The 27982-nt window shown below is 47.4% G+C and overlaps 1 protein-coding gene across 1 annotated transcript in view; it reads right to left on the reverse strand.

The window, feature by feature from the left end:
• Positions 1-27982, reverse strand: part of LOC142578586 (transient-receptor-potential-like protein) — a 241302-nt gene that overhangs the window by 141885 nt on the left and 71435 nt on the right. Inside the window, exon 5 of the mRNA XM_075687976.1 lies at positions 4042-4276. Within this exon, the coding sequence (XP_075544091.1) occupies positions 4042-4276 (235 nt within the window). The remainder of the gene's footprint in view (positions 1-4041; positions 4277-27982) is intronic.

Raw genomic sequence — 27982 nt, forward strand, 5'->3', positions numbered from 1 at the left:
TCATGAAACTGTTCCAATTGTTTATCATCATGAGTGGAGGTTGGATCGTAGGCTTGTATTACCTTTATTCTGTCTCCTTTTAGCTTTATTAGAACAACTCCGCGCCCTCATTATTGCTGTAGAATTCATGAATGTTGCACATGTCCTCAAGAATTAGAAATTATGTCGTTTATTCTCTTATATGTGGAAGACCACTGTAGCAGAGGACGTGGCCGTTATTCAGCACTGCCTAAGGCTCACCAGTTCATCTAATTTCACAAAGGCCAATAGTGTCCCAGTCAACGCCTGATAATTCCTAAATAAAGCCTGCTCGAAAGGGTTCGCGTATTAAGCATTGTCAGGTTCCGTTTCCGGCGCCGTCTTCTCCGGATTCAAAGATTCTCAGCACCCCCTGGCGCGTCGCAGGTCTCGCCGCCCCATTGGTCAACTGATCCACAGCCGCTGGGGTCTGAGGGCCACGGTTGAATTGCAAGAGTGATAAGCGAGGTAGCGGCCGAATGCTGCACCTGAGAGGACGATTCCTGTTCTGGTGAGAGAGTGCATTTGTTGAAGTTTAGTGGTCCTTCCTCATTTGGAAGTACCTGGATTGGTATAGCGCCACCGGGTGGTGACCGGAAGCATAGGTAGAACACTGGTCTTCTAATCAGAAAGAGGTAAGCTTGAGCGCACATCCCGTTTACTACAGTTTTCGGGCTTGGAGTGGCGCCTGTCACCGGAAAAGGAAATGCGGAGAGCCGAGGCGCCATACCCGCGAAATATTTGTCACCTTTCTCAAGTGCTGGGCGGAACCCGCGTCACATGTCTTCAGACAGTCTTGACTAAATTCACACAAGCGCCAAGTGTGGACTTCGTGGCGACGGGGCTAGATGGCGCTGCAGCGTCTCCAGAGGTAAGTGCGGGAGAGCAGTGCGGCTGCAAAACGCCTTATACATGACGCGTCTCTGGCTTTGCAATATCCTCCTGAGACCCGGGATGCATTCGGGTGCACAGATTTTTCCCAAACTTTCAGAATAAATCAGTATGGTTATGAAGGTGAAAAGTGTTAAATGTTTTTTCAATAGCCGTGATAATTTCAGCTTAGCGCGATGTCCAATATATAGGACACTGGGATGCTACCCGGTCTTTCTTCACCCAGCGCGCACGTAATGACGTACTGCAGATATTACGCAAAACTCGTGTGCAAAAATATTTTAGTTACTCAAAAGGAAAAGTAGTCAATAAAGTACATAAGAAGAGCATTCCTCTGCTTAAAAAAATTTTGCTCTTGTGTTCACTTCCCGTGGGCAATTTCAAAACACCTGTTTGTCCTTGGTGATGCCGAAGAAGAGGCGACATTTGGTGCAAAAGAACTTGTTTTCATGTCGCAGCCCTGTAGTCTGCAACGGGCAGCTTTTGTAGTGGGTGCCAGTATTGAGTAGTGGGTAGTGCTCTTTTCTTGGTGTTCTCGAGGAGACAGCCGAGCCTGCTTTGATGGCGGGTGCCACTCGGTTTCGTTCTCACTCTCCGTTTCATCCTGCTTTTTCCCTTGAGCCATGAGAGTCTCAGCAACAGATTGGTGGAACTGCATATATTTGAGTATTTCTTTCCGCTGTTTCTTTAGGGAGCGTACGTCCTGCGTGTTCTGCACCCAGAAGTTGTTGAGGGCAATGTCGAAGAGGTGAAAGATGGCTCTGATTGTCGACTTGTTGACGCCTGCTTTTATCACGTAGTAACTTATCATTCGGTCTGCCTTGTCAACACCGCCCATGTTGAAGTTGTACATGCGAACAATATCTGGTAGAGGGATCTTGATATGTTTTTCCCTTACGAGACCACCTGCGACAGTAGGTGGCTTGCGGGTCCAAGCCATGGATTGAAAAAACAAACGTTATTGGCTTAATTCATCAGACACGCGAGGCCGGTCCCCCCAAAGAAAAAAAGCGACGCGATTTCGTCCGCAAGCCGCTAAACGCCAACAGTACTCGCCTGCTGTTCATAACAAGGCCATCGCAATAGCGCGTTCAAAATAACCGGGTTGAGTCCTAGTGTCCAACGTAATGGACACGCGAAATCAAAGGAAGAGTAAAAAGAGGTAAGCGCGCGAACAGTTAAAATTTTGTATTCTGCGCGCACGCTGTTGTATTAACTTTAATATAAAATCAAAGATATGCCCTAAAAGCAGGTCGAAATACGAGAAACCGTACTTACTTCTCCGGCAGCTGCCGTAAAACGCCGCACCGCTTAATGCCGCCATTGTGGAACTGTTTTGGCGAAAACTTGAACAATGTATTTTCATCAATGCTGCATAGATGGCGCAAGCAGGTGTCCAATAAGTTTTACAGTGCGGTTTTATGAGGATGAAAGCCTTGTCACAGGAGTACTGTCTCATATCTGAATGTCCAATATATTGGACAAATCCCCATAGCGGGGTCTCAGGAGGATATGGTGTGCCCCTACATCGGTTCAATGCTGATCGCAGTAACGTCAACATTCATCGTGAAGTTGGTTCTACAAGAATTTTTTTCTTTGATTTGGTCATTGGGCACATGTCACTATCCGCCACTAGGTGAGCAGCCATTCTTGACCGATCCTACTGAAGGGGTATAAGAGACTTCGAGAAAAGGGGTAGAGAAGTTTTAATGTACTTTGATATATCTATCGTACTTATTTGTGACTACATACACCTTTCATTCCTAGTCTTCCCGCGAATAGCATTGCACTTGCCGTCATCCATGTGACATCATTGTGCAGACATCTGAGACTGTACATCCCCTGATTCGGTGTTTGAACTTCTGTATAGCTTGTGAACGGTTTGGCGAATGAATATAAAAAATTGTATGTGAATGAAGTTGTTTTCCGGTAATGAAGCTGTTCCTTTCACTAAATACAAACATAAAAATTACATAAGTTACGCGTTGCTTAGAATGAAAATTAAGAGAATTGTACGCATCGCCCTTTGTTACATCGCGTTTAATTAACCACTTCACATAAGCTTATATTGATATAGATATCAGATATTGATCTTATATGACGGTTGGATCTGCATATTTTCCCTCCAGATGTAATAATGCTTTTTCAGCCTTTTGAGCAATTGCAATGCACTGTATTACCTAGAAAACTTACTGTCCCTGCCGGCATTTGCATCATAAGAGGGTGATTTGGAACGTAATGCCTCCAAGCCCACAACTTTGCCAATAATACTGCAAACATTTTTAACTCTTTATCATTAATTGACTGGTGTTTAAGCTATAGAATGTCACTTGCCTTACCTTCGAATCGCTTTTGGCTCCAGAGAAATCGAGCAATCTATGGCACCCAGAGGCGATGTCCGGTTGAAACAGCGCGCTGTCATTGAATTTATGACTGCAGAAGGTTTTGCGCCCATCAACATTCATCGCAGTCTGACTGCAGATTTGCGCTGGTTGCCTACCACGGCAACTGACGACTGACATGAAAGAGTCGAGGAAGCGTACCAAACGAGCGCATATCTTCTTGCAAAGCAGGAGGTGCTTAATAATGTGGTTCAGTGGAAATGGCGAATGTTGTTGGGATCTCCTGTTGCTAGATCCTGCGATTGCCCCGAATCAAGTCGTCCACCTGATGATGAGGATCCTGATCAGAGGCCGTTGGTGAGCGCCCACTTCGGTGCTGATCGCGGAGATTTGATGCGCCTAAATTTTGTTCTTCCGCAGTCCTTACTTACCTCCACACAGTGCTAGTGTCAGCACAGCCATGTCCGTAAACTTGTCAGCCGGCGATGAATGTTAATAGGCGCAGAACCTTCCGCAGACAAAATTTAATTACAGCCCGCTGTTTCAAGTGGACGTCACGTCTTGTTGCCATGATGCTCGACTACTCTGGCACGAGAAGAGATAAGAAGGTGGCGCAAGTGACATTCTATAGCGTAAACATCAGTGCATTAATGATAGAGTTCGAAAAGTTTGCAGTGCTATTGCCAAATAGTGTGTTTGGAGGCATTACTTTCCGAATCGCCCTCGTATATGCCATTTTCCCGCACCGGGCTCTTTTCCCCCACCGACGAGGTGATATACTGCGACTCACGCAGGAAAAGGAGGTACGAGAAGGCGTTCGAGATGAACTTGACGAATGGCTTCTTTACGACCCTGCCCATCCGGCTGCGCGGAAAGAATATGTACATGGCCGAATAGAAGGGAAAAGCCACACCAATCTTGACAATCTGCAGGCACTGGGAGAAGATGCTCTTTCTCCGGAATCCGGGCAGGCCATCATACCACAGTGTGCTCATCTGTTGCTGCACGTTGGGGTGCGCCACGAACTGCGTGCGGAAAGCATTCAATATGAGGATAGGTGTGCTCGAATGTTAACGAGGTTGCAAGCAATGTCCACAATGACTGACTCTTTATTATATTTATTCTCTTGTCTTATTATGCATGCTTACCCATTTTCCCTTCCCATGTTTAGGGTTTAGGGTCCTTGCTTAACTTACCTATATTTACCTTTTGGTTTTTCTCTCTGTATACTAGCAACCAAACTGCCAGAAGTCTGGTTCAATGTCGCGTGACAAACAAAAATATCAGTGTCGCCCAAAAGGAGAAGCATTGGTAGCGATAGCAAATTATTACGCAACTACATGAAGTAACGTTCGTAGTTCTAAGCTATACCGACCATGGTATCAAGCAGGCATACAAACATGTGAACATATCTCACTCGATAAGCACGAATGATCTCTGGTACCGAGCATTCGGTGGTCACAATACTCGTGTGATGAAGAACGCCAGCAGCGCTAAGCGACCTCTTCGTGCAGCCTCTCGCTTTGCCGCGTCTCGGAGACAACGCAGCGTGCACGAAGGATCCGCTTCTGTTTTGCACCTGGTGCGGATTAAGGTAGATACGGCATTTGGGGCTCGTATGCGATCACCCGCACGGTACTCAGGCGCGGCAGGGCTAAACGAGGAAATGCAGGATCACTTGCCCCCACTTGATCACGTAACCTCGATTCGCTCACGCGGGAAAACGGCGCACTTAAAGCCACAATCCTTCTTTATTTGTGAAATAAAGATTATTATTATTATTATTATTATTATTATTATTATTATTATTATTATTATTATTATTATTATTATTATTATTATTATTATTATTATTATTATAGGGTAACTGTCATACGCCTTCCCTTGCGTCCACAGCATATGGCGCACGGAGTGCGATAAGATCGTCACGCACTTGTTTTTACAGTGTAACTGTTAAAAGCTCGCTGGGTTCCTCTTGACGTGCGCAGCTTCGCCGAGCTGGGGGAGAGAAAGCTGAGAGAGAGTGAAAGCAGAGTATGAAAATAGCACCGCGCAGCATAGCGCCGCCATGGCGACGCGGCGAGGGTGGCTGGAGCCTAGCAGGGCAGAAGGAGCGGAGCGCACGCGAGCGAGGAACGTGGCCCGTATGAGCGCCTGTTCCTCTGGCGCGCGAGACAGGGGTGTCAGGCGAGGGTGGAGGGGCGTTCTTCTTCGGCGGCTGCTAGGCTGCCTCGGTGTAGTCCTCGCCCGCCGCTCCGTACGGACAACCGCGGTGTCTACTATAGCGTTGGCCACGCCAGCGCTTCCTATATTTTATTGCGATAGCAATTATATGGCAACTCCAGGCGCATTTCTGCCGTCGCCATCGGCGTTGCCGTGAGGTTCCGTATGAATGAAAGCGTGTGAGGGTGAGCCGGTGAACGTGGTTCAATCTCGCGTGCGCGAGCGAGGAACGCGGCCCGGATGAGTGCCATTTCCTGTGGCGCGCGAGGCAAGAGAGAGAGGCGAGGGAGGAGGCGCGTTCTTCTCCGGCGGCTGCTATGGTGCCTCGATATCCTCCTCGCCCGCCACTCCGTACAGAGTGGAGACAACCGTAGCGTCTACTACGGCGTTGGCCACCTGAATCGCAGACGCCGTAGTAGACGACATTGGCGGACGCCGTACGGAGGCGTTGCCGGCGCTCGTGTGTCTTGAAAGCGCTCTGCGACCTGGCTAAAGTGTGCGCCCGCGCGGGCCTCATCTTCAAAGCGGTCTGCAATGTTTGCAGAGTGCGCGTACTGCCAATAACGTCTTATGCGCTTTGTTTCCGGCGTTTCGTACGCCTTGAAGCGACAGATGCACGGGGGTCAATTGACTCGCGGCGGCTGCCGCGATTCTAAATTTCAGCGTTTCAACAGACAACTTCTGCTGTCATCGAGCATTGTGTGCTCATGTTTACCTGTGTGCACGTGACACTGTGCTGGTTAATTTAGCTAAAACACGTTGGTGCGCTACTTGGTTTGAATCCATGATACAATGTGTAAGCGCGACGGAACAAGGACGTAGAATAAAGCAGACACACAAGGACAGCGCTGTCTCCATGTGTCCATTTCTTTCTACATCCTAGCTGAGTCACGCGCACATGTTCTATCATTGTTAATTTAGTTCGTAGGCTAAGGTTTACAAGTTTATACGGCCGATAAAATAAGTATCCTTACATCGTACAGCTATCTACTAATTTGCTATCGCAATCGGTGCTTGGCCTTTACGCCGGAACTGCGATTTTTTTTTCAATGCCAACCATATGTGACCAATCCTACTGTTCACCAGCCTCTCATATCGTCCTTTCCTACTCTTTCCCGTCGGCTAGCGTTTGCACCTGCTTTACGGTCGTGGGGGAGAGTGCCACGTGGCACCTCACAGTGGAAGTCGGAGCAAGACTGACTGACGCGTGATAACCTAACACATGAGAGACGCGGGGACGGAGCGTCGACCACTTTTCATCGGGAACGGCAGCGGTGCGCACTCAGACTTCCGCGTTACGCAAGCACGCGTATCTAAATTAGTCGTACCAACGCCTTCTCTATTTTTTCAATGCCAGTGCAAATGCTCGTTTCCCAATGGGAGCTGTTGGTGCGCCTTAGTTCAGTCAGTTGCAGAGATGCGATGCTACCCAGATGGTAAGACTAATTTAGGTACGCCTGCTTGCGTAACGCGGGCGTCTGAGCGCGCGCCCCTGCTGTTCGCGATGAGAAGTGGTAGACGGTCCGCCCATGCGTGTGTCAGGTTATCACGCGTCTGTCTGCTTTCCTCCGACTTCCGTCGTGAAGCGGCGCCCAGATGGTACTCTCTCCCACGACCGTAAAGCAGTCGCGAACGCTAGCCGACGGTGGAAAGTAGGAAAGGGCGATAGGAGAGGGTGGTGAACGGTCGGATCGGCCGCATCTGGCTGGCATTGAAAAAAATTGGCCGATGATTACGTTACTTCCTAATGCGAAATTTGAGCAAAGCTCTTCAGGTGCTTCGGCTAAACTGTCTGGGAGCCTCGGACAATCCGTCTCGTGCGGAACAGCAGGTGGCTCTGCGTTTCGGCTTGGGAAACGCACACCGTGATCCGCTAATACCGAGCCGGCGCTTCGGCAACCGGAGAACACTGCGCGCTCTCGCTATGCGTTTCGGTTTAGGCACCAGCACATATTCGAGCTCAGCCGCCACCGAGCTGGCGCTCGGATTGTCGCCACACAGGGGTGGCGACATGAGCGAAGGAAGCAAGGAACATGAAGGAGGAGCGAAGAGAGCAAGGCTTGCACCGTGCGCGATAGATGGCGCCATGAGCGCGTGCAGCTAGAGGTGCGCGCTGGCCGTGACGGCTGGCCCCGGTTACTGAGCTGGTTACGGCAAAGGACGACGGCGAGGCTCCACGGCGACGCTCGACGGCGACGCGAAACGCAGAAATGGGCGCCAAAGAGCTGTTCTCTAAAATAGAGGAGGCGTTGGCCAGGCGCATCACGGACGTCGTAGTAGACGCCTTTGGCTGACGCCGTAGGGACGGGTTGCCGGTGCTCGTGTGTCTTGCGTGCGGTTTGGCTCTACTTTATTGGCCTTCCGCCAGCTCAATTGCACTCTGGTGCTTGCGATGGCAGAGCCACGCGTAATCTTATATCATCGCGGGCTAGACGACAGCGAGAATTCACCTGTGGTGTCCGCGTAATTGCTATTGGAATAAAACCAACTGCTATAAAAACATTTAGTGGTCCAGAACTCAAACAAACCCTTTTCGTGCTCTTGCACTCGTTCGAGCTTCTCCTGAAACATCAATTTCTATTAAAAAAGCAGTCGCTATTGAATTTTGCCAGCTAATAACAATGTCGATTTGAAATTAATTTGAAAAATCAGCCCTATTGGCACCAACAGCACGAGGGCATGCTCTTGCGCATAACATAACGAATTTGATAGCGTTTTCTCACTGAGCGACTTCAAATGCGCACTTGCTACATCCCGATAACAAACCGCTGAATGCCTGGACTGCAAACCATGTAGTATGCTGCAGAATCTTAAAGCACACAGGCCCACACACACACACACACACACACACACACACACACACACACACACACACACACACACACACTCACTCACACACACGCACACGCGCGCGCGCGCGCGCACACACACACACACACGCACGCACGCACACTAATGAAGAAAAAAAGTACGACGTACGTTGAATAAGCACAGTATATTGCACTGATGTATCAGCTGGTGGACCAGCCATTGTCAAATTCTTTGACAAAGGCTGGTCCACCCGCCGAATATACGTGCTTATTCAACCTAAGTCGTACTCTTCTTTCTTCATTTTACTACCGGGGCCAGCGTGATTTCCTCAAGCCATATATATGTTAGGAATAAACTTTATTTCTCAAACGGTTATCGGGGGCGGGGGGGGGGGGGGCTGTTGGTGCCCGCGGCTAGGCTGCCAGGGGTCCTTCGCCCTTCGGAAAATCTTCCGAGATCCTCGGCAACGGCCCTGGCCTGCTGGACGGCCCACTACTGGTCTTCGGGTGCCTTGCTGAGGAGGGCGGCTTGCCATGTCTAAGCGGGGCGCCCCGCTGCAGAGGGTCCCGCTGTTGTCTTGCCCCTTCCTCTTGGCTCGTCTTCCTCGTGGCATTGGCATTCCCAAAGCATATGGGCCATATCGGCCCGTTCCTGCCCGCACCACGGCAGCCGGGCGACGGGTGCAGCGTGGGCCATAGGCACTGCAGGTTGTAGGGGCTGCTGAAAGATCCCGTCTGCAACCATCTCTGGTCGACCGCCCGGGAGCTGTCCAGCCGCCCATCGGGTGCTGGATATTTCCTACGTTCATTCCTGTAGTGACCAAGCACCTCTCGGTATGACGCCGGAAACTCCTCGACATCGCGGTCGGCGTCCCCGTGATCGATAGCCTGGTACTCACGGCCAGCCGTAGAATATATATATATATATATATATATATATATATATATGGTGATGACCGTAACCCAAAGGGATAGGCAACTGCATTTACCAATTATATACTCAGAGGCGGCTGTAGGCTAGAAGCAGAACAACCCGAGCGCTACTCTGATCGTTGTCTTCACCGTCTTTCCGGCGCATTCTTTCATGCTCGGCAGGATGTGTGCTTCGGTGCGCGGGAATAGCGCGTAGCATATAACCCCCGCCAGCGATAGCGCCGGTTTTGGCGCTTAAGGAGAAATAGTATTGTGTCCAGCAACATAAGGTTTAAGTCGCGAGACGTGCATGATATCACTGGCGGACGCGGCAGATGACGGACTGTCGATAGGAGCGTTCTCGTACGGGAGGGTAGTGATCTGGCGTAGGATTTTGTTAGGCCCGGAGTAATGGGAAAGAAGCCTTGACGACAAGCCAATGTGGCGGCAAGGCGTCCAGAGGGGGACCAAGGAGCCTGGAGAGTAATTAGCGACTCTGTGAATGCGATCGCAGTGGGCCTTCTGGAACAGCTGGGAGGCATAAAGACAATCCCTTGCAATCTGGCGAGCCGTTGCGGCCCGAGAAGCTGCAGCGCGGGCGTAGTCTCTAACAAGGTGCACCGGTGATGGTAAAAGAGTCTCGAACAGCAATGGGGAATGGCGGCAAAACAAGATATAAAGGGGGGAAAGCCAGCGGTTTCATGGCGTGATGAGTTGTAGGCAAATGTCACATAAGGCAACATTCTATCCTAATCACGGTGGTCTGAGGAAACGTACATGGAGAGCATTGTTGTCAGCGTGCGGTTGAGGCGCTAGGTAAGCCCATTGGTTTGTGGATGGTAGGCAGTGGTTTACTAGTGACGTATTGAACGCGAACGAAGAAGGTAGTCGACGACTTGCGACAGAAATGAGCGACCACGGTCGGTCAGCAGCTGTCCAGGAGCGCCGTTGTGAAGAATAACGTCGTAAAGGAGAAATTAAGCAACGTCAGTGGCACAGCTTGTCGGCAGTGCCCACGTGATAGCGTATCGTGTCGCGTAGTCCGTAGCTACGGCAATCCACATTGCGGCCAGTTTTGGGGATTTGCGGCCACTTGGGGTACTTCCGGCCAGTTTCGCAGGGCTAAAATTTGCTTTCGCCATTGTAGGAAACCTGCGTGTGACCCTGTGAAACGCCCGTCAGTCGCTGCTACAGTCGGCTGATTGCGCAAGCACCGGCCGACTGCCACCCATCAAGCACGAAAGCTGCTGCCTCGTGTCCTGGACTCATATTACCTTGCGTCGTGGGAGCCATCGTCGCGAGATCCCGCGCAGGTGATGCCGGCACGCATCGCAGCGCCCTGAAGTCAAGTATAAGAAGCCTCAATGGCAAACGTCAAGCGTGATTTGCGGCCAGTTTCACAGCGCTAAAACTGTCGCCTTCGCTCATTGTAGGTGAGTCCACAGCGCTTTGGCGCATTTCGTGACCTCTATTTGGCTGGAAACCCCCAATCGAAAGTGTGTAAGATTTTTGGACAGAGATGGGCATTGATGTGCGTACCTGCCGCGCCAGTATCGGCTGTTTCGTCGCGCTTACTAGAGTCACTAAATCGCGCTCACCCGTGTGGCTACGGCCAGCATCGGTGCGCCGGGCATGAAAGGCTGGGGTACGATTGTTCGTAGTTTTATTCGGTGTCGCTTACATGATACCCTGTGGAAAGGACGTCGAAACAAACCCAGGTCCTGACAAGGTAGATCAAATTATGAATCTTCTCAAAGAACTTTCTGCGGCTAATGAAAAATCTCAAAAAGACGCGTACGTCAAACTCAAGGACATCCAGTAGAATATTACATATGTCAAAGACGGTTGTCACAAATTGAGCAGCGCCTAGAAACGGTAGACAGCGTTCACAAAGATGTACCCACAGTGGGCATTCTTGTGCAGGAAACTCGGGATCAGGTTTGAACCATTGAACTCAAACAAATTGAACAAGGCAATATTGTCGTGGATGACCTGAACAACCGAATGCGGCGGAACAACCTTATATTCAAGGGCACTCCCGAGGAAAGAACTGAGAAATGGAATGACACGGAAAAACTAATTACGGAGTTTACAACAATTAGATTCGACATTCAGCCTAGTGGTATTGAAAGGGTTCACACACTGGGACAAGAGAAGCCGGGATATAATTGCGCTATAATAGTGAAGTTTTTGAACTTTAGGGATAAAAACAATATCCTGAGGGATGCATTCAAGCTTAAGGACGTTGCATCTGCTCGAGTATCATCATCATCATCATCATCATCATCATCATCATCATCATCATCATCATCATCATCATCAGCCTGGTTACGCCCACTGCAGGGCAAAGGCCTCTCCCATATTTCTCCAACAGCCCCGGTCATGTACTAATTGTGGCCATGCCGTCCCTGCAAACTTCTTAATCTCATCCACCCACCTAACTTTCTGTCGCCCCCTGCTACGCCTCCCTTCCCTTGGAATCCAGTCCGTAACCCTTAAGAGGAAGCTTTAGCTCGAGTGCTCCTATCTAAATACATGTAAAAGGAGAATTCATTTTTCTCGGCAACCGCCGCACCAAATTTGGCGAGGTTTCTTGCATTTAAAAGACAAACTTAAAATCTAGTGACTGTTGGTTTCGAATTTTCGAGTTAGATCGTCAATATTTTATTAAAAATTGGCAAAAATCGAAAATTTTCAGAAAACGAAACTATCAAGTTTACAACTCTGTAACTTAACCACTAAAAATGATAATACAATTCTGTGAATTGCATCTAATAGTACATCTAAAGCGGACAGAATTGATATGTTACACATGCATATAAAAAAATGTAATCATAGAGAAATACAACTTTTGCAAAACCGTTGTAACCAACGTAACAAATTCACGTAAGATGTAAAATGACATATTGAATTTGTCCGCTTTGAATGATCTAATGGATACCGTTTATAGAACCGCGATAGAGGTTCTTGATGTAGAGCTATGAATTTATAAACTTCGTGCTGCTATTTTATTCAAACGGTCAAATATTTGAAAATCGCTTTAAGAAACTTCAAGCCCTAAATAGAAATCCCGCTTCCAACAGTCACTAGAATTTAACTTTCTCTTTCAAATGCGACAAATTTCATCAAAATCGGTCCAGGGGTTATCTCATAAAAACGTTTTTGCGTTTTACATGTATTTGAATAGGCCGCGTCAGAGTTGGGCCCGAGCTAAAGCTTCCTCTTAATGACCAACGGTTATCTTCCTTCCTCATTACATGTCCTGCCCATGCCCATTTCTTTTTCTTGATTTCAACTAAGATGTCATTAACTCGCGTTTGTTCCCTCACCCAATCCGCTCTTTTCTTATCCCTTAACGTTACACCTATCATTCTTCTTTCCATAGCTCGTTGCGTCTTCCTCAATTTGAGTAGAACCCTTTTCGTAAGCCTCCAGGTTTCTGCCCCGTAGGTGAGTACCGGTAAGACACAGCTGTTATATACTTTTCTCTTGAGGGATAATGGCAACCTGCTGTTCATGATCTGAGAATGCCTGCCAAACGCAGCCCAGCCCATTCTTATTCTTCTGATTATTTCCGTCTCATGATCCGGATCCGCAGTCACTACCTGCCCTAAGTAGATGTATTCCCTTACGACTTCCAGTGCCTCGCTGCCTATTGTAAATTGCTGTTCTCTTCCGAGACTGTTAAACATTACTTTAGTTTTCTGCAGATTAATTTTTAGACCCACTCTTCTGCTTTGCCTCTCCAGGTCAGTGAGCATGCATTGCAGTTGGTCCCCTGAGTTACTAAGCAAGGCAATATCATCAGCGAATCGCAAGTTACTAAGGTATTCTCCATTAACTTTTATCCACATTTCTTCCCAATCCAGGTCTCTGAATACCTCCTGTAAACACGCTGTGAATAGCATTGGAGAGATCGTATCTCCCTGCCTGACACCTTTCTTTATTGGGATTTTGTTGCTTTCTTTATGGAGGACTATGGTGGCTGTGGAGCCGCTATAGATATCTTTCAGTATTTTTACATAGGGCTCGTCCACACCCTGATTCCGTAATGCCTCCATGACTGCTGAGGTTTCGACAGAATCAAATGCTTTCTCGTAATCAATGAAAGCTATATATAAGGGTTGGTTATATTCCGCACATTTCTCTATCACCTGATTGATAGTGTGAATATGATCTATTGTTGAGTAGCCTTTACGGAATCCTGTCTGGTCCTTTGCTTGGCAGAAGTCTAAGGTGTTCCTGATTCTATTTGCGATCACCTTAGTAAAGAGTTTGTAGGCAACGGACAGTAAGCTGATCGGTCTATAATTTTTCAAGTCTTTGGCATCCCCTTTCTTATGGATTAGGATTATGTTAGCGTTTTTCCAAGATTCCGGTACGCTCGACGTCATGAGGCATTGCGTATACAGGGTGGCCAGTTTCTCTAGAACAACCTGGCCACCATCCTTCAACAAATCTGCTGTTACCTGATCCTCCCCAGCTGCCTTCCCCCTTTGCATATCTCCCAAGGCTTTCTTTACTTCTTCCGGCGTTACCTGTGGGATTTCGAATTCCTCTAGACTATTTTCTCTTCCATTATCGTCGTGGGTGCCACTGGTACTGTATAAATCTCTATAGAACTCCTCAGCCACATGAACTATCTCATCCATATTAGTAATGATATTGCCGGCTTTGTCTCTTAAAGCATACATCTGATTCTTGCCAATTCCTAGTTTCTTCTTCACTGTTTTTAGGCTTCCTCCGTTCCTGAGAGCATGTTCAATTCTATCCATATTATACTTCCTTATGTCTGCTGTCTTACGCTTGTTGATTAACTTCGAAAGTTCTGCCAGTTCTATTCTAGCTGTAGGGTTAGAGGCTTTCATATATTGGCGTTTCTTGATAAGATCTTTCGTCTCCTGCGATAGTTTACTGGTATCCTGCCTAACGGAGTTACCACCGACTTCCATTACACACTCCTTAATGATGCCCACAAGATTGTCATTCATTGCTTCAACACTAAGGTCCTCTTCCTGAGTTAAGGCCGAATACCTGTTCTGTAGCTTGACCTGGAATTCCTCTATTTTCCCTCTTACCGCTAACTCATTAATCGGCTTCTTATGTGCCAGTTTCTTCCGTTCCCTTCTCAGGTCTAGGCTAATTCGAGTTCTTACCATCCTGTGGTCACTGCAGCGCACCTTGCCGAGCACGTCCACATCTTGTATGATGCCAGGGTTAGCGCAGAGTATGAAATCTATTTCATTTTTAGTCTCGCCGTTCGGGCTCCTCCACGTCCACTTTCGGCTATCCTGCTTGCGGAAGAAGGTATTCATTATCCTCATATTATTCTGTTCCGCAAACTCTACTAATAACTCTCCTCTGATATTCCTAGTGCCTATGCCATATTCCCCCACTGCCTTGTCTCCAGCCTGCTTCTTGCCTACCTTGGCATTAAAGTCCCCCATTAGTATAGTGTATTTAGTTTTCACTCTACCCATCGCCGATTCCACGTCTTCATAGAATCTTTCGACTTCCTGGTCATCATGACTGGATGTAGGGGCGTAGACCTGTACAATCTTCATTTTGTACCTCTTATTAAGTTTCACAAGACCTGCCACCCTCTCGTTAATGCTATAGAATTCTTGTATGTTACCAGCTATGTTCTTATTAATCAGGAATCCGACGCCTAGTTCTCTTCTCTCCGCTAAGCCCCGGTAGCACAGGACGTGCCCGCTTTTTAGCACTGTATATGCCTCTTTTGGCCTCCTAACTTCACTGAGCCCTATTATATCCCATTTACTGCCCTCTAATTCCTCCAATAGCACTGCTAGACTCGCCTCACTAGATAACGTTCTAGCGTTAAACGCTCCTCGAGTATGGGTAGAAGAAAACTTTTCACCGCGCTTGCGGCAGATCAGAAATAAGCTCCGCGATTTTGCTCGGACTAACCGCCAACCCAACGAAAAATTCAAGCTAGTTTTTGATAAACTAATTCTTGCCAATAAGCACTATACGTTTGATTCCTCGGCCAATAAGGTGGCAGTTCTGCCAGACAACCAGACACGTAGAACAAATGAATGAACGTGAAAGAACCCATCCGAATAACACCTTGCCAATCATAGTATCAAATTTCCGATGTCTATTAAAGAAACAAGATCATCTGCAAGTCTTTACTGAATGCTGTTCCGCGGACATGGTCGTTGGTACCGAAACTTGGCTGTGCTCGGATGTAGCTGACTGCGAACTATGGCTTTCGAATAGTTTTTCCTTGTTTAAAAAACACAGAACCACATCTCGAGGCGGTGGCGCCATAATTGCTGTAAATAAGAAGTTCAGTGCGCATCTTGTTGACACTTTTCCCGTCCTGGAACTATTGTGGATCGCACTTCATTTATCGCCCTCTGTAACTTGCGTTATCGGCGGTTTGCTATTGACCACCCAGTTCTTCCGGTTACTTTGTTGAATGTCTTCACGATTCTTTAAGTATTATTCAAACCAGGTATCCGTCTTCGGTAGTAATACTCGCAGGATACTTTAACTATACCGGAATTGACGGGCCGACATGCAAACCCGTCGAGGGCGCAAGAAGGCATGAATGTAGGCAATTTCTTGATGTTCTTTTTTTGTTTAGATTGAGCCAAATGGTATCATATCCCATGCGTGGTGTATCAGTTCTAGATCTTCTACTGACTACAGATCCGCAAAGTATGTATGTACGCATCCTTGACTGCATGAGTGACCACAATGTTATCCAATGCGAGTATGCCATAAAATATGAAAAACCTTGTAATGCAAAGAAAACCATATACGATTACAACAGAGGGGATGTACGCGCATTAAATAATGGCCTACTAACATTTTCGACGCAGTTTTTAATGACTTTTCCGAGTGGGATACGCACAAAAATTGGAAGATCTCTCAAAGGACACTCACTGAACTAATGAAAAGATATTGTGACGTTCGCGTATAATTCATCGCGTCACGACACCGCCGGCTATTCACCATTCTATCTCCTATATGGCCGAGAACCCGCGTTGCCCTTGGACACATTGTTGCCCTCGGCCACACGTTCAACCACTGAATACGCCCGCGACGCGATCGCACACGCCGACCACGCGCGCCAGCTCGCCCGCACCCGTCTCGAGGCCTCGCAGGAGCATCAGAGACGCCTCTATGATTGCCACCATCGCGACGTACAATTTACTCCGGGTTCTCTGGTGCTTCTCTGGTCCCCCATTCGACGTGTGGGCCTTTCCGAAAAGCTGCTGTCCCGCTACACTGGCCCATACCGTGTGGTGCGACAAGTGCCCGATGTCACGTATGAAGTCATCCCCGCCAGCCTCTCAGCGTCATCGTCGGCTGCAAGTGACATCGTTCACGTGGCGCGACTAAAGCCATATCACACACCTTTCGCCGCGGATGTGTAGATTAAGCACCGGGACGGCGCTTCTACTGCCGGGGGTGATGCTACGGAACAGCCGCCACAGTGTGGCTGCACTGAGGAGAAGGAAGACGACGTGGCCACCGCTTGATAGCGTCGCCATCATTGCCACCGCTTGTCTACGTGTAAATATATTGTAGACTCGTACGTCAGCTACACGTAACAATATATTCCAAGAATTACTATCACATATTTAAATAAAAGCACGTGGTTTACAACACATGTTAAATGACGCATAAATAAGAAGAAAATAATGTACTCAAAGGCAAAGCATTCGACCTCTGCCGACGACTGGGAATGCTGTCTCGAACAGGCAAGACTTCGCAGAGCAGAAATTGAAGCAGCGAAGGAAAAGTTTTACAACTACGACTTGTCACAAATGGTAAAAACCAACTGTAAAAAAATTTTTGGGTAGTAGCAAATCCGAAACAATTGTCATCATCCCTTTTGTCGATAACGAGAAATGGTGAGCCTCTTCTGCAGTCCAATGTTGCGGAAGAATTAAGCACTTTTTTCTGTTCGCTTTTCACATCAGAAGAACCAGTGCCACGAGATCGGAACTTTTTCAGCTTATGTACTTCAATGAATGACCGCATAGTCACTCGCGAAGGTGTGGAAGCCGCTATAGATCGTCCACCAGTTAATTCGGCACCTGGACCAGATGACATCTGTACAAAATTGCTAAAGCTTACAAAACCACTTACATTGCATATCTTGGTTGCTATTTTTCAACAGTCAGTTGATAGAAGATGCGTGCCTGCCGCCTGGAGGTGTGCACACGTAATTGCCATTTTTAAATCTGGTGATCCCTCCTTAGTCTCAAACTACAGGCCCATTTCATTAACAAGCACATGTTGTAAATTACTAGAGCACATCACATCATCCACCGTCAAGAAATTTCTAACAGATCACAATTTCTTCTCTAGCAATCAGCATTGTTACCTTCGTGGTGGTTCCTGTGAAACTCAACTATTCGAATTGTTAACTGACCTCCACGAAGCCGTCCACGGTGGACAAAAATAGATGCTATATTTATTTATTTTGCAAAAGCATTTGGCGAAGTTCCGCACATCCGCTTACTAGTGAATCTAACGAATCTTAAAGGGCCACTAAAGTGAGAAATGATTTCTTCTGCATCAGTAAATTACCGTTCTACAACATTAAAAACACCCCTCTTACAACCATAAGATGTTTGGTAAGTCAGAAAAAGCGCAAGAACGAAATACGGGTGACGACGCCTACTTAAGTTCCCGCACCTGGGGGCTGTGACATCTTGGATTGTGATGGCATCTTCTGGGGCCTACTAATTTTATACAGCGGTACAGATTGACTACCTTGTGTTCTAAAGCAACCAAATAATAAACATGGCAAGTTTCGGGAGCCTTTATTCAGCCAACGCGGCCCAATTGCGAAAACATACTTTGGAACCCCTGACGTAACGCTGACGTACCGGCGCAGGGATTACGGCGCGAAATTCATATGCTGATATTTGGACCTTCATTTTCTCACCTAATATTCCTACTATACTTTGGATATGACTGCCTGCAGGGTTCTCAAACAATGCTTCATTAGTATAAACTGATTTGTTGTTTGGCTTTAGTGTCCCTTTAACAAACAGTAGGATTACAAATTGGATAGCTGATTTTTTAACCAACCGAAGTCAATCAGTCTACGTCAACGGGTACTCATCGTCACTTTCGCATGTAAAATCCGGTGTACCACAGGGTTTGGTCCTTGGTCCAATATTGTTTCTGATCTATATTAATGACATAGAAAATACTTTATCTTCTACTATCAGATTATTCGCAGACGGCTGTATCACCTACAGACGAATTAGTAACGCCTAAGACGAGAACTCATTACAGGTAGACCTCGACAAACTCACATTTTGGTATTGCCAGTGGCAAATGGAAATTAACATTTCTAAAGCTAAGGCCATGACGTTTACGAGAGCACATAATCCTGAACTGAGCTACTACACGATTCAGGGAATCCCTGTTGAGAAAGTATCCACATTTAAATATCTCGGAGTGCATTTATCCTCTGATTTATCCTGGAACGAGCACATTAATACCGTAGCCAATAAGGCATCCAAAACACTCGGCTTCATTAAACATAACTTATACTTGGCGAATTCTGCTACTAAGTTATTAGCATACACTACGCTTGTTCGTTCAAAGGTAGAGTACGCATACATTATTTGGAATCCGCATCAAACCTATCTGATCGATCAACTCGTAGCAATACAATATAAAGCAGCAAGATATATCGCAATGAAGGAGGAGGAGGAGGAATAAACATTTATTGATGAGGAAAAAAAATAAAAAAAAATAGCGGAAGGGAGCGGTGCAGGGTGGGTCCCTATTCCAAGACTCCAGTGGCCATCGCGACCCGCCCAGCTTGGTCCAAGAGGCCCTTCTGGGCCTCGAGGTCAGCAAGAGCGAGGATGGCCTCCCAGGGCTCCCTGAGCAAGGTGAGTACCAAAGGTGAATTAATGGCATGAGGTCTTTTGGCGCATTCCCATGTTACGTGAGGCAATGAAGGCCATGACCCGCACCACGGGCAAGAGTTAGTGTACAAGGTTGGGTTTATTTTATGGTATCTACCCAAATGTGGGTAGGTATCCGTCTGTATTCTTCTATATTTTTGCGCCTCCTGTACATTGAGTAGCCTGTGTGGTGGGGCGTACTGTTGCCGCGTTCTTCACTGGTGCTCCAGTATATCGCGGGCCAGTAGGTGATCGTCTTTTTCATCGTTGTGCGTATCTCCAGCTCGGTTAGTAAAGCCTCGAGCTAGAGTGTGTGCCTGTTCGTTTCCCGAGATACCCTCGTGGCCAGGACACCATAAAATTGCATGATCTTCTTTCAATGTGTCGCCTATGATCTTAAGGGCGACTTGTGGTATGTTGCCTTGTAGATACATTCTGCATGCCACTTGTGAGTCGGACATTATTAAAGCTGAGCTGTTTTGTTTTTCCTTGTATGCGATAGCGAGAGCAATCGCCGCTGCTTCCGCTGTTGCAGTGCACCTAGTGCGTATCGAGGCTGATGTGTGAAGCGTTCCGTGGCGTGTGGGTTGAACTGCCACTATTACATGTCCTTTGCTAAATCTAGCTGCATCAGTATACATTACGTCTTGATTACTGCCGAAGGTTTTCTGAAGATGTTTAGCTCTCGCTTGTCTTCTCGCTGTGTGATAAGTTTTGTTCATGTTGCGTGGGATTGGGGAGACCACTATGCGCTCGCGTATTGGATCCGGCATTGCGGTCGTTTGTTCCTTAGAGTACTGCGGTCGCAATGGGTAGCCTAAACGCGACAGAACGTTTCTACCTGTGCTTGTGAGGCATAGTCGTTCTCTTTGTGTCATGAGAACGGCTGCTCTTAACTCTTCAAATGTGTTGTATATGCCTAGAGCTTGCGCCCTCTCGTTTGCCGCATTCTTAGGAAGCCCAAGCGCTGCCTTATACGCGCCACGTATTAGTAGGTCGATTTCTTTGATTTCCGAAGGGGTTAGCTCTTGATATGGTAGTCCGTATGTGATTTTGCTAAGAATAAAAGCCTGGACTAGTGTTACGGTTTCGTTTTCGTGGAGCTCTTTACCTTTCTTTGTAATTCTGCTTATTAGTCTAGCGATGCTCCTCGTGCTTGATTTTAGAGTCGCAATGGTGTGAGTGGCTTTTTTGTTGCTTTGTAACCATAGTCCTAGTATTCTGACCATATTTCTTTCTTGTAACGCCTGGTCACCCATAGTTAGGTGGATGCTCGGTTTGTTTCTGTAGTTACGCCCGTGGATCCGGATAAACTCAGATTTTTCCGGAGCGCATTGCATACCGTTTTGTTCTGCGAAGTCCTTCACCGAGTCGATAGCCTCCTGGATAGTTTGTTCTTTTTGCCCTAACGAGCCTTTGCAGGCCCATAACGTGATGTCGTCTGCGTAAAACGCGAAGTTGAGGTCGTTAATTTTCTCTAGTTGTCGTGCCAAGCGATTCATTGCGACATTAAATAGAAGTGGTGAGAGGATGGCCCCCTGTGGTGTGCCTCTGTTAGGCATTGGGAGTTTGGAAGATCGAATATTTTCCATACCTATTGTGGCTTTACGTCCAGTAAGGAAAGAGCGGATGTAATTGTGGATCTTAATTCCACAGCCCATTCTTTCGAGCTCTTCAAGTATGAGGGTATGGGAGATCGTATCAAAAGCGCTTTTTAAGTCAAGCGCTGCTATGATGTTCTCTCCCCCTGTAGGGACATTTTGCAGCACGTCATCTCGTAGCCTTACGAATATGTCTTGTGTAGAAAGATTTTGTCTGAAGCCGTACATGTTGTGCGAGAGAAGTTCGTGCCCTTCGATATAGCTGGAAAGCCTGATATGAAGGACCTTTTCGAAAAGTTTGCCTAAGCAGGAGGTTAGAGATACTGGCCTGAGATTCTGCAATGTTCTTGCTTTCCCCGGTTTAGGTATTAATATGATGGTCGCTTCTTTCCATTGATTAGGAAGCTCTCCCGTTTCCCAGATTTTCTCATTGAAGTACCGGGTTAGGCGTTCCAGTTGCTGATCACTCATATTTCTTAACATAGCATTCGTGATGCCGTCCTCACCTGGGGCTGAGTTACGTTTTAATGCTAGAGCGGCGGCATATACTTCTTGTTTCGTTATGGGTGCATCAAGCTTGGGATTGTCCATGCCTTTGTACTCTCTCTTATCGATGTTATCTCCTGCTGTCCCGATATATCTGTCTGCCAGGGTTTGGATCAAGGATGCGTCATCCCCCTTAAATTCTCCTACCAATGTGCGTAATGCTCTAGTAGTGACTGTTTTTGTATTGTATGGATCAAGCATGCTCCGTAAAATTGCCCATGTCTTGGTTGTTGAGAGCATTCCTCGTAACGAGTCACAAAATTGTATCCAGTTGTTCGCTTGTAGTTGCCTAGCATACTCATTTGCTTGTTCTGTCAGTTGCTCTATTCTAGCTCTGAGCTTTCTGTTTAAGCGCTGTCTCTTCCATCGTTTAGTAAGACTTCGCCTGCCTTCCCACATATGGACGAGGTGGGGATCCACTACCGGTGTTTTCTCGCTTAGTGCGACGTGCTTTGTGTTAGTTTGGTATGCCTGCATCATTTCGTCTACCCATTCTTCTATTGTATTTATTGGATGCTGAGGGATCGGGTAATGTCTATATGCAGTCCAGTCTGTAAGTTTCGCGTTTCTGAAAGGCTTCTTTAATTTGGGAGTCGTAGTGGAGTAACTAATAATATAATGGTCACTTCCCAGATTTTCATCCAGGTTCCTCCACTGTCCCTCTTTTACGTTAAATGTAAAGGTGAGGTCTGGGTACGTGTCTCCACAGACGCTATTTCCAAGTCTCGTGGGGGCGAGGGGTAAGGTCTCTAGTTGCATGTTATATTTCTCTACTGCTTCTACTAGGTTTCTGCCCTTTTTTGTATTTGTCCTATAACCCCAATTGGTGTGGGGAGCATTAAAATCCCCGACTAAAATCAACCTGTCTTTTTTTTCCAGATGTCCAAGCGCCCTCCTGAAGACAGATGACGTCCGGTTGAATAATGGCGGCGTCTAAATAAGCTTGTAACGCTGCCGCTCTTTTCTGAAAAGAGCGGCAGTTCCATTGCCATATATCAGCGGTGTCCGTGGTTCGGGTTTTTTTACTGGCCATGGTTAGCTACGATTTCGGTATCCGTCGAATCGGAAACAGCCCCGTTTTTTACCTTTCTCGCCGTCGGTGTTCCGGGGTTACTGCTGGCTCTTTTGCGTGATGTTTGCTGCAGTTTAGACATTTGTTCGTCTACATAAACTTTGTGGTTCTGCACCTCAGCAAATAATTGCTGTTGAAACGTTTGCAGAGCCTGAATTTGTTCTACTACCTGATTCATCATTCTTTCAATGTTGCTAATTGTTGTCTGTTGGGCGGCAGGTTTATCCCCTTGTGCTGGTTTAGCTTGCCCAATTTTGGTATTCTGAAACTGCAATGAAATACTCGCGAAACTACAGTGTCTTGGATATCAAGGAATCACTTTCATTGCCCTCCCTTCAAAACCGCCGACTAATAACATTGTTATCACACTTTCACGCGCTTTATCATAGTAGATCCCTGTTCCGCGAATCTTGCATGAATGCAGCTCACAGTATATTTCAGCGCTTTGTCCAACCATTTAAGGTGCAACCCTGTTTTGCTCGCACAAATCTGTATCGTCATTCACCATTACTTTTGGCAATATATCACTGGAATAAACTACCGAGGGACACTGTATCTGCCATTAACCATGATGTTTTTGCTAAGAAGTTGACGATTTTCCCAAATGTGTGATTATTTCTGTGTTGAATGCTTACTTGCGTATGCTATTCTTTCTGTGTATAATTATATCACTGTTCTTTTTACACGTTTGTAATTGTAACTGGGCCCCCTATGTAATTCCGGAAAGGGCGTTTAGGGTATATGAATAAAATAAAACAAAAACTTGTTCCCAGTCTTAGATGTTAGAAGTGGCCCGATAAGGTCAAGGCCGACGTGGTAGAACGGGACGCCGGGTACTACTTGCCGTGCTCGAGAATTGCTCCCATGAACTCAACCACGGTATGGATTTTCTGTCTGCCCATTCTGCCCTTATTGACTGTGGAACTGGCTTGCTTCTGCTTGACTTACCGTGCTACCATGACGCTCCTACTCCACGCCAACCGCGCTTGCGCTAAGTGGATTGCGTTCGTTTACCTCCTCAAGCCGTTATATAAGTAAACTTGCGGTCTTTTTCTCCTATTCCAAATGGCGATTATGACTTGACCCCTATCGTTGACGTATTACTCGCCAAAAACGCCGCTCTTCTTACACGCTTATTAGTCACGGATAATGGAACGCCTCTACCCATATTGAACTTTAGCTGGTCGCGTGCGACTTATCCCAGGCGGGATGACTCTAGCCCACATGTCTTCTATCGATGAGTGCGCCATTTCTGCATTCGTCACCGACGCTTCTTTGTCCTCTGCTCCTTCCCCTTCCTCGCACAATCTCGTCGACGGGGATATTGACAAGACGATAGCGTCTGACGTCGTTCCTGCTCAGACATCCGATATGCGGCGCATGTTAAAGTCTTACGGCGACATCTTTGTCTTTACTGACAGTCCTTTGGGACAGACATCTGTGGTCACTCATGAGATCAATACTGGGGGCGCCAGCCCAATCAGACGACGTCCTTATCGCGTGTCCTATGCCGAGCGAGAAGTGATACAGCGTGAAGTGGACAAGAGGATCATCAAGGACGTCATTGAACCTTCATTCAGTCCATGGGCATTACCGGTCGTCCTAGTCAAGAAGAAAGATGGCAGCTGGTGCTTATGCGTAGACTACCGCCACTTAAACAAAGTAACGCGCAAGGACGTCTACCCTCTGCCGCGGATCGATGACGCTCTCGACTGTGTACACGGCTCTGCCTACTTCTCTTCTATCGAACTAAGGTCATGATACTGGCACATATTCGTCGAGCACAAAGACCGTCAAGAGACCACATTTGTTACGCCCGATAGATTTACCAGTTTAACGCAATGCACTTTGAACTCTGTAATGCCCCGGCCACATGTGAAAGGATGATGTACTGCCTCCTTCGTGGATACAAATGGTTAACATACATCTGTTCCCTTGACGACGTCATCGTCTTCTCGCCGACATTTCAAAGCCACCTTAGCCTCTTGTCGGCATTTCTTGAAGTTTCCCGGCAAGGAGGCCTTTAGTTCAGCTCTGCCAAATACCGTTTTGGCCACCGCGAAATCACTGTGCTTGGCCATCTTGGGAGTGCTGAAGGCGTGCAACCTGACCCAGAAAAAATTAGCGTTGTCAAAGACTTCCCTATGCCACGTTCCACTAAAGGAGTACGGAGCTTTGTTGGCTCCTGATCCTATTTTCGACGTTTCGTCAAGAACTTAGCCGACGTTGCCCGTCCACTAACGCAACTCTTGAAGAAGCAAACGTCATTTTCTTGCTTCCTGGACAGGTCACTACGTTTCACACGCTGACCACTTTACTTACGCCACCACCCATCTTGGCCCATTTTGACGCGTCAGCCCCCAGTGAACTTTGCACCGACGAGAGTGGACGTGGCATAGGCGCTGTTCCCGCCCAGCAGCAATAAGGATGAGTCCGCGTCATCGCCTATGCCAGTCCACTTCTTTCCTCTTGAGAGTGCAAATTTTCGATCATTGAGCACGAGTACCCCCCACACGTCCACCAATATGCCACGGGGACGAGAGTAGCCAAAAGGGATAGGAAATCGTATTAACAAATTTTATGCAGAGAGTCGGCAGCAGGCTATAAGGCAGAACAACTCGAGCGCTACTCTGAGCGTCGTCTTCACCGTCTTTCTAGTGCATTCTTCCATGCTCGGCAGGTTGGCAGGATGCGTGCTTCAGTGGCCGGGAATAGCGCGTAACAATATATATATATATATATATATATATATATATATATATATATATATATATATATATATATATATATATATATATATATATACATTGCGAGCAATATTCATACACTTCATCTCCTCATCTGCAAGCACTCATCTTCACCGTTTTAGGCATAGATGTTGTGTCGCAAAATGCTGGAGTGTGCTGTCCGGTTTCTCATTCCGCTCGCTTCCGGTCCCTCTACAGCTTGAACTGCACTACATCCCTGGAGCTCCGTTCGGGATGCCGCCTCTACCAACGCACTGGGCCATGTCGCAAGACCAGCAGGCCGTTAAGGCGACATCCACCTTGCCTGCTCCGACGGGAATCCCTTCTTGAACGGTCACCACCCGTCGGAAGGATCTACCGGTTTTTGCTGGACTTCATGGTGACGACGTTGAAGGCTGCTTGGAGCAGTAGGAGTGTGTGAGTTCTTTTAACCATGGGGAACAATCTGCAAAACTTGCGCACTTCGCATTCCATCTTACAGGCGTCGAAAGAACTTCGTTTTACAAACAAGAGTTTGATTTCCTAAACTGGATCGCGTTTAAACACCAACTACGCCAGATTTTCGCGAACTCTCCTGTCCGCTCAGATATAGCCAAGAAGAAGCTTGCTGAGCGGGTTCAGCAAACAGTGGAGTCACACACTTCATACATAAAGGACGTCCTCGCCTCCTACCGCCGCGTGAACACCTCAATGGCGGAAAGTGATCGTGTACACCACCTGCTCAAGTGTAGCGGGGCTGTGGCATTTAATGGCCTTGTAGTGCAGAACCCCACTGCCGTCGCAGACATCATCGGTACGTGTAAGCGCCTCGATGAGCTTGATATTCATTTATTCATTCTTTATTTACAACGTATTTTACAAAATACAAAAATATATAACACATTACTGGACCCATAGCCATTGGATAGTTCCGGGTCCGTAGTCAACTTAGGGTATAAAACGCAGCGCGCGAGCAAACAAATCATCCGCTTACAAGCAAACAAATGATCCGCTTACACACTGACACGTCTGATTTCCGGTCATCCAACGACGGCCAGCTACGTGCACTGATCCGCTCTAGCATTCGCGAGGAAGTACACGCAAAAATTTTGCCAATCCCTCCTGAATTCCATGTGACGTCTCCTGGTGGCGGCTAACGCTATATCGTGAAGGAAAAAAAATAGCTACCGTGACGTACCCGCAAGTGTCGAGCACACACCCCCTACCTACGCAATCTCACGCTCAGGTTGCCTCTATAGTGCCACCCACCCAGCAGGCACCACTGACGGCACCTTCAATGCACGGTTATCTGAATCCTCCAACAGCAAGACCACTAATGCTTCCGTCTTAGAATGCGTGGGGCCCAGCTCTTCCTTATTGTTACTACTGTGGCATCCGTGGCCACATTTCAAGGTTTTGCCGACGTCGTCAAGAAGATGAACGACGTGGCTATGCCGGATTTGAAAAAGATGAGTTGTCTGGTCCTCTAACACCAACGTAGGTGCTCTACTATAATTATCCACGACGTTCCCCATCTCCATAAGAATTCAACACTGCCGGTTCATTGGGATTCCCGCGTAGCTGCTCTCCATCACCGATGCGGCGCTCCTCTTCCCGATTTCGAACGGGTACTTCGACCTCCGATCACCGCCTAGAAAGCTAAATAGAGCAGCTTAAGTAAGGAAAGCTGCATTTTCATGGCATGACGCTCCTCCACAGCGCCCCTCATATGTACTTTTGGTGCGTGTGGAAGGTGTACGGACTGAAGCCTTGGTTGACACGTGTGCATATCTTTCTGTAATTAGTACTGACTTGTGGCCTCACTTGCGGAAGGTGAGGACACCATATAATGATGTTGTCCTTCCCCGTTGTGCTAAAACAAATCTTATTCAGCCCTCCAGTGTTTTCCGTGCGCGTGTTTTCATTGTGTGTATCGTTTGCCACATTCATTTTGTCGTGCTCTCTTGGTGTACCCACACGTTAGTTTTGGTATGACTCTTCCTGTCCTCAGCACCAGCTTTAATATCTTGCCATCAGCGAATTATTCATATGACGGACACTGAATCTTCATCTGATGTCCATGCTCACAACCAGCTTATTGGGGCTTTACTGGGTGCCCGACATGGAAAGTTTATAGCTGTCACACTGGGAATCCTTTCTTCGAAATGTTATTTTCGGACCGATTCAAGAGTGGCTCTTGGATCTGAGGTGTCGCTACAAGGTGACAACATTTTGTCAGACAGAGGGCCACAGAAATTCAAAGTAGTATCGATTCTTCTCCGTGGAACCACTGTGCTGGAAAAGAAAATCCAGTGGACCTAGTCTTTCGAGGCTCTTCAGTCCGGTCTCTGGCTGACAGCGAAATTTGGTGGATAGCACTGGCTTGGTTAGCAAGTTGCGACGAATCGCAGAAGCACTCGGCTGCCAATCTGAATATAGAAGCAGACACCGTTACCCTCCATGCTTCAGAAACATAGATGCACACTATCTTCGACTTGTCAAGACAGTACCCGGCTGCGGGTGCTACGGATCACAGGGTGGATATTGAGGTTTGTCGCTGCCGGCCACAGCCTGCCAACCCCAAAAGAACACCTAACGTCGAAAGCGCTTGCTGCTTCGGAAAGGTATTGGCTGTCCAATTGCCCAAAAGCAGCAATTTGGCCCTGAATTATCAACCCTCCAGGGAGAACGAGGTCTCCGTAAGATGTCCAAAATCAGGGATTTGCACCCTTCTTTTTTTTCGGAGGAGGGTGGTTTGCTCCGGATTTAAATGCGACTTGGAAATATCACGTACATGGGCGGCATCACGCACTCGATCCTGCTTCCCGGTGATCGCGCCACTGCACTCGTCGCAACGTGATTGCACCGGAGGCGCTTCCACGCGGGAGTCTCAACGACTATAGCACAACCGTGAAAGCACTCCTGGGTGA

The sequence above is a fragment of the Dermacentor variabilis genome, chromosome 4, assembly GCF_050947875.1.
Source record: "Dermacentor variabilis isolate Ectoservices chromosome 4, ASM5094787v1, whole genome shotgun sequence".
NCBI classification, from domain to species: Eukaryota; Metazoa; Arthropoda; class Arachnida; order Ixodida; family Ixodidae; genus Dermacentor; species Dermacentor variabilis.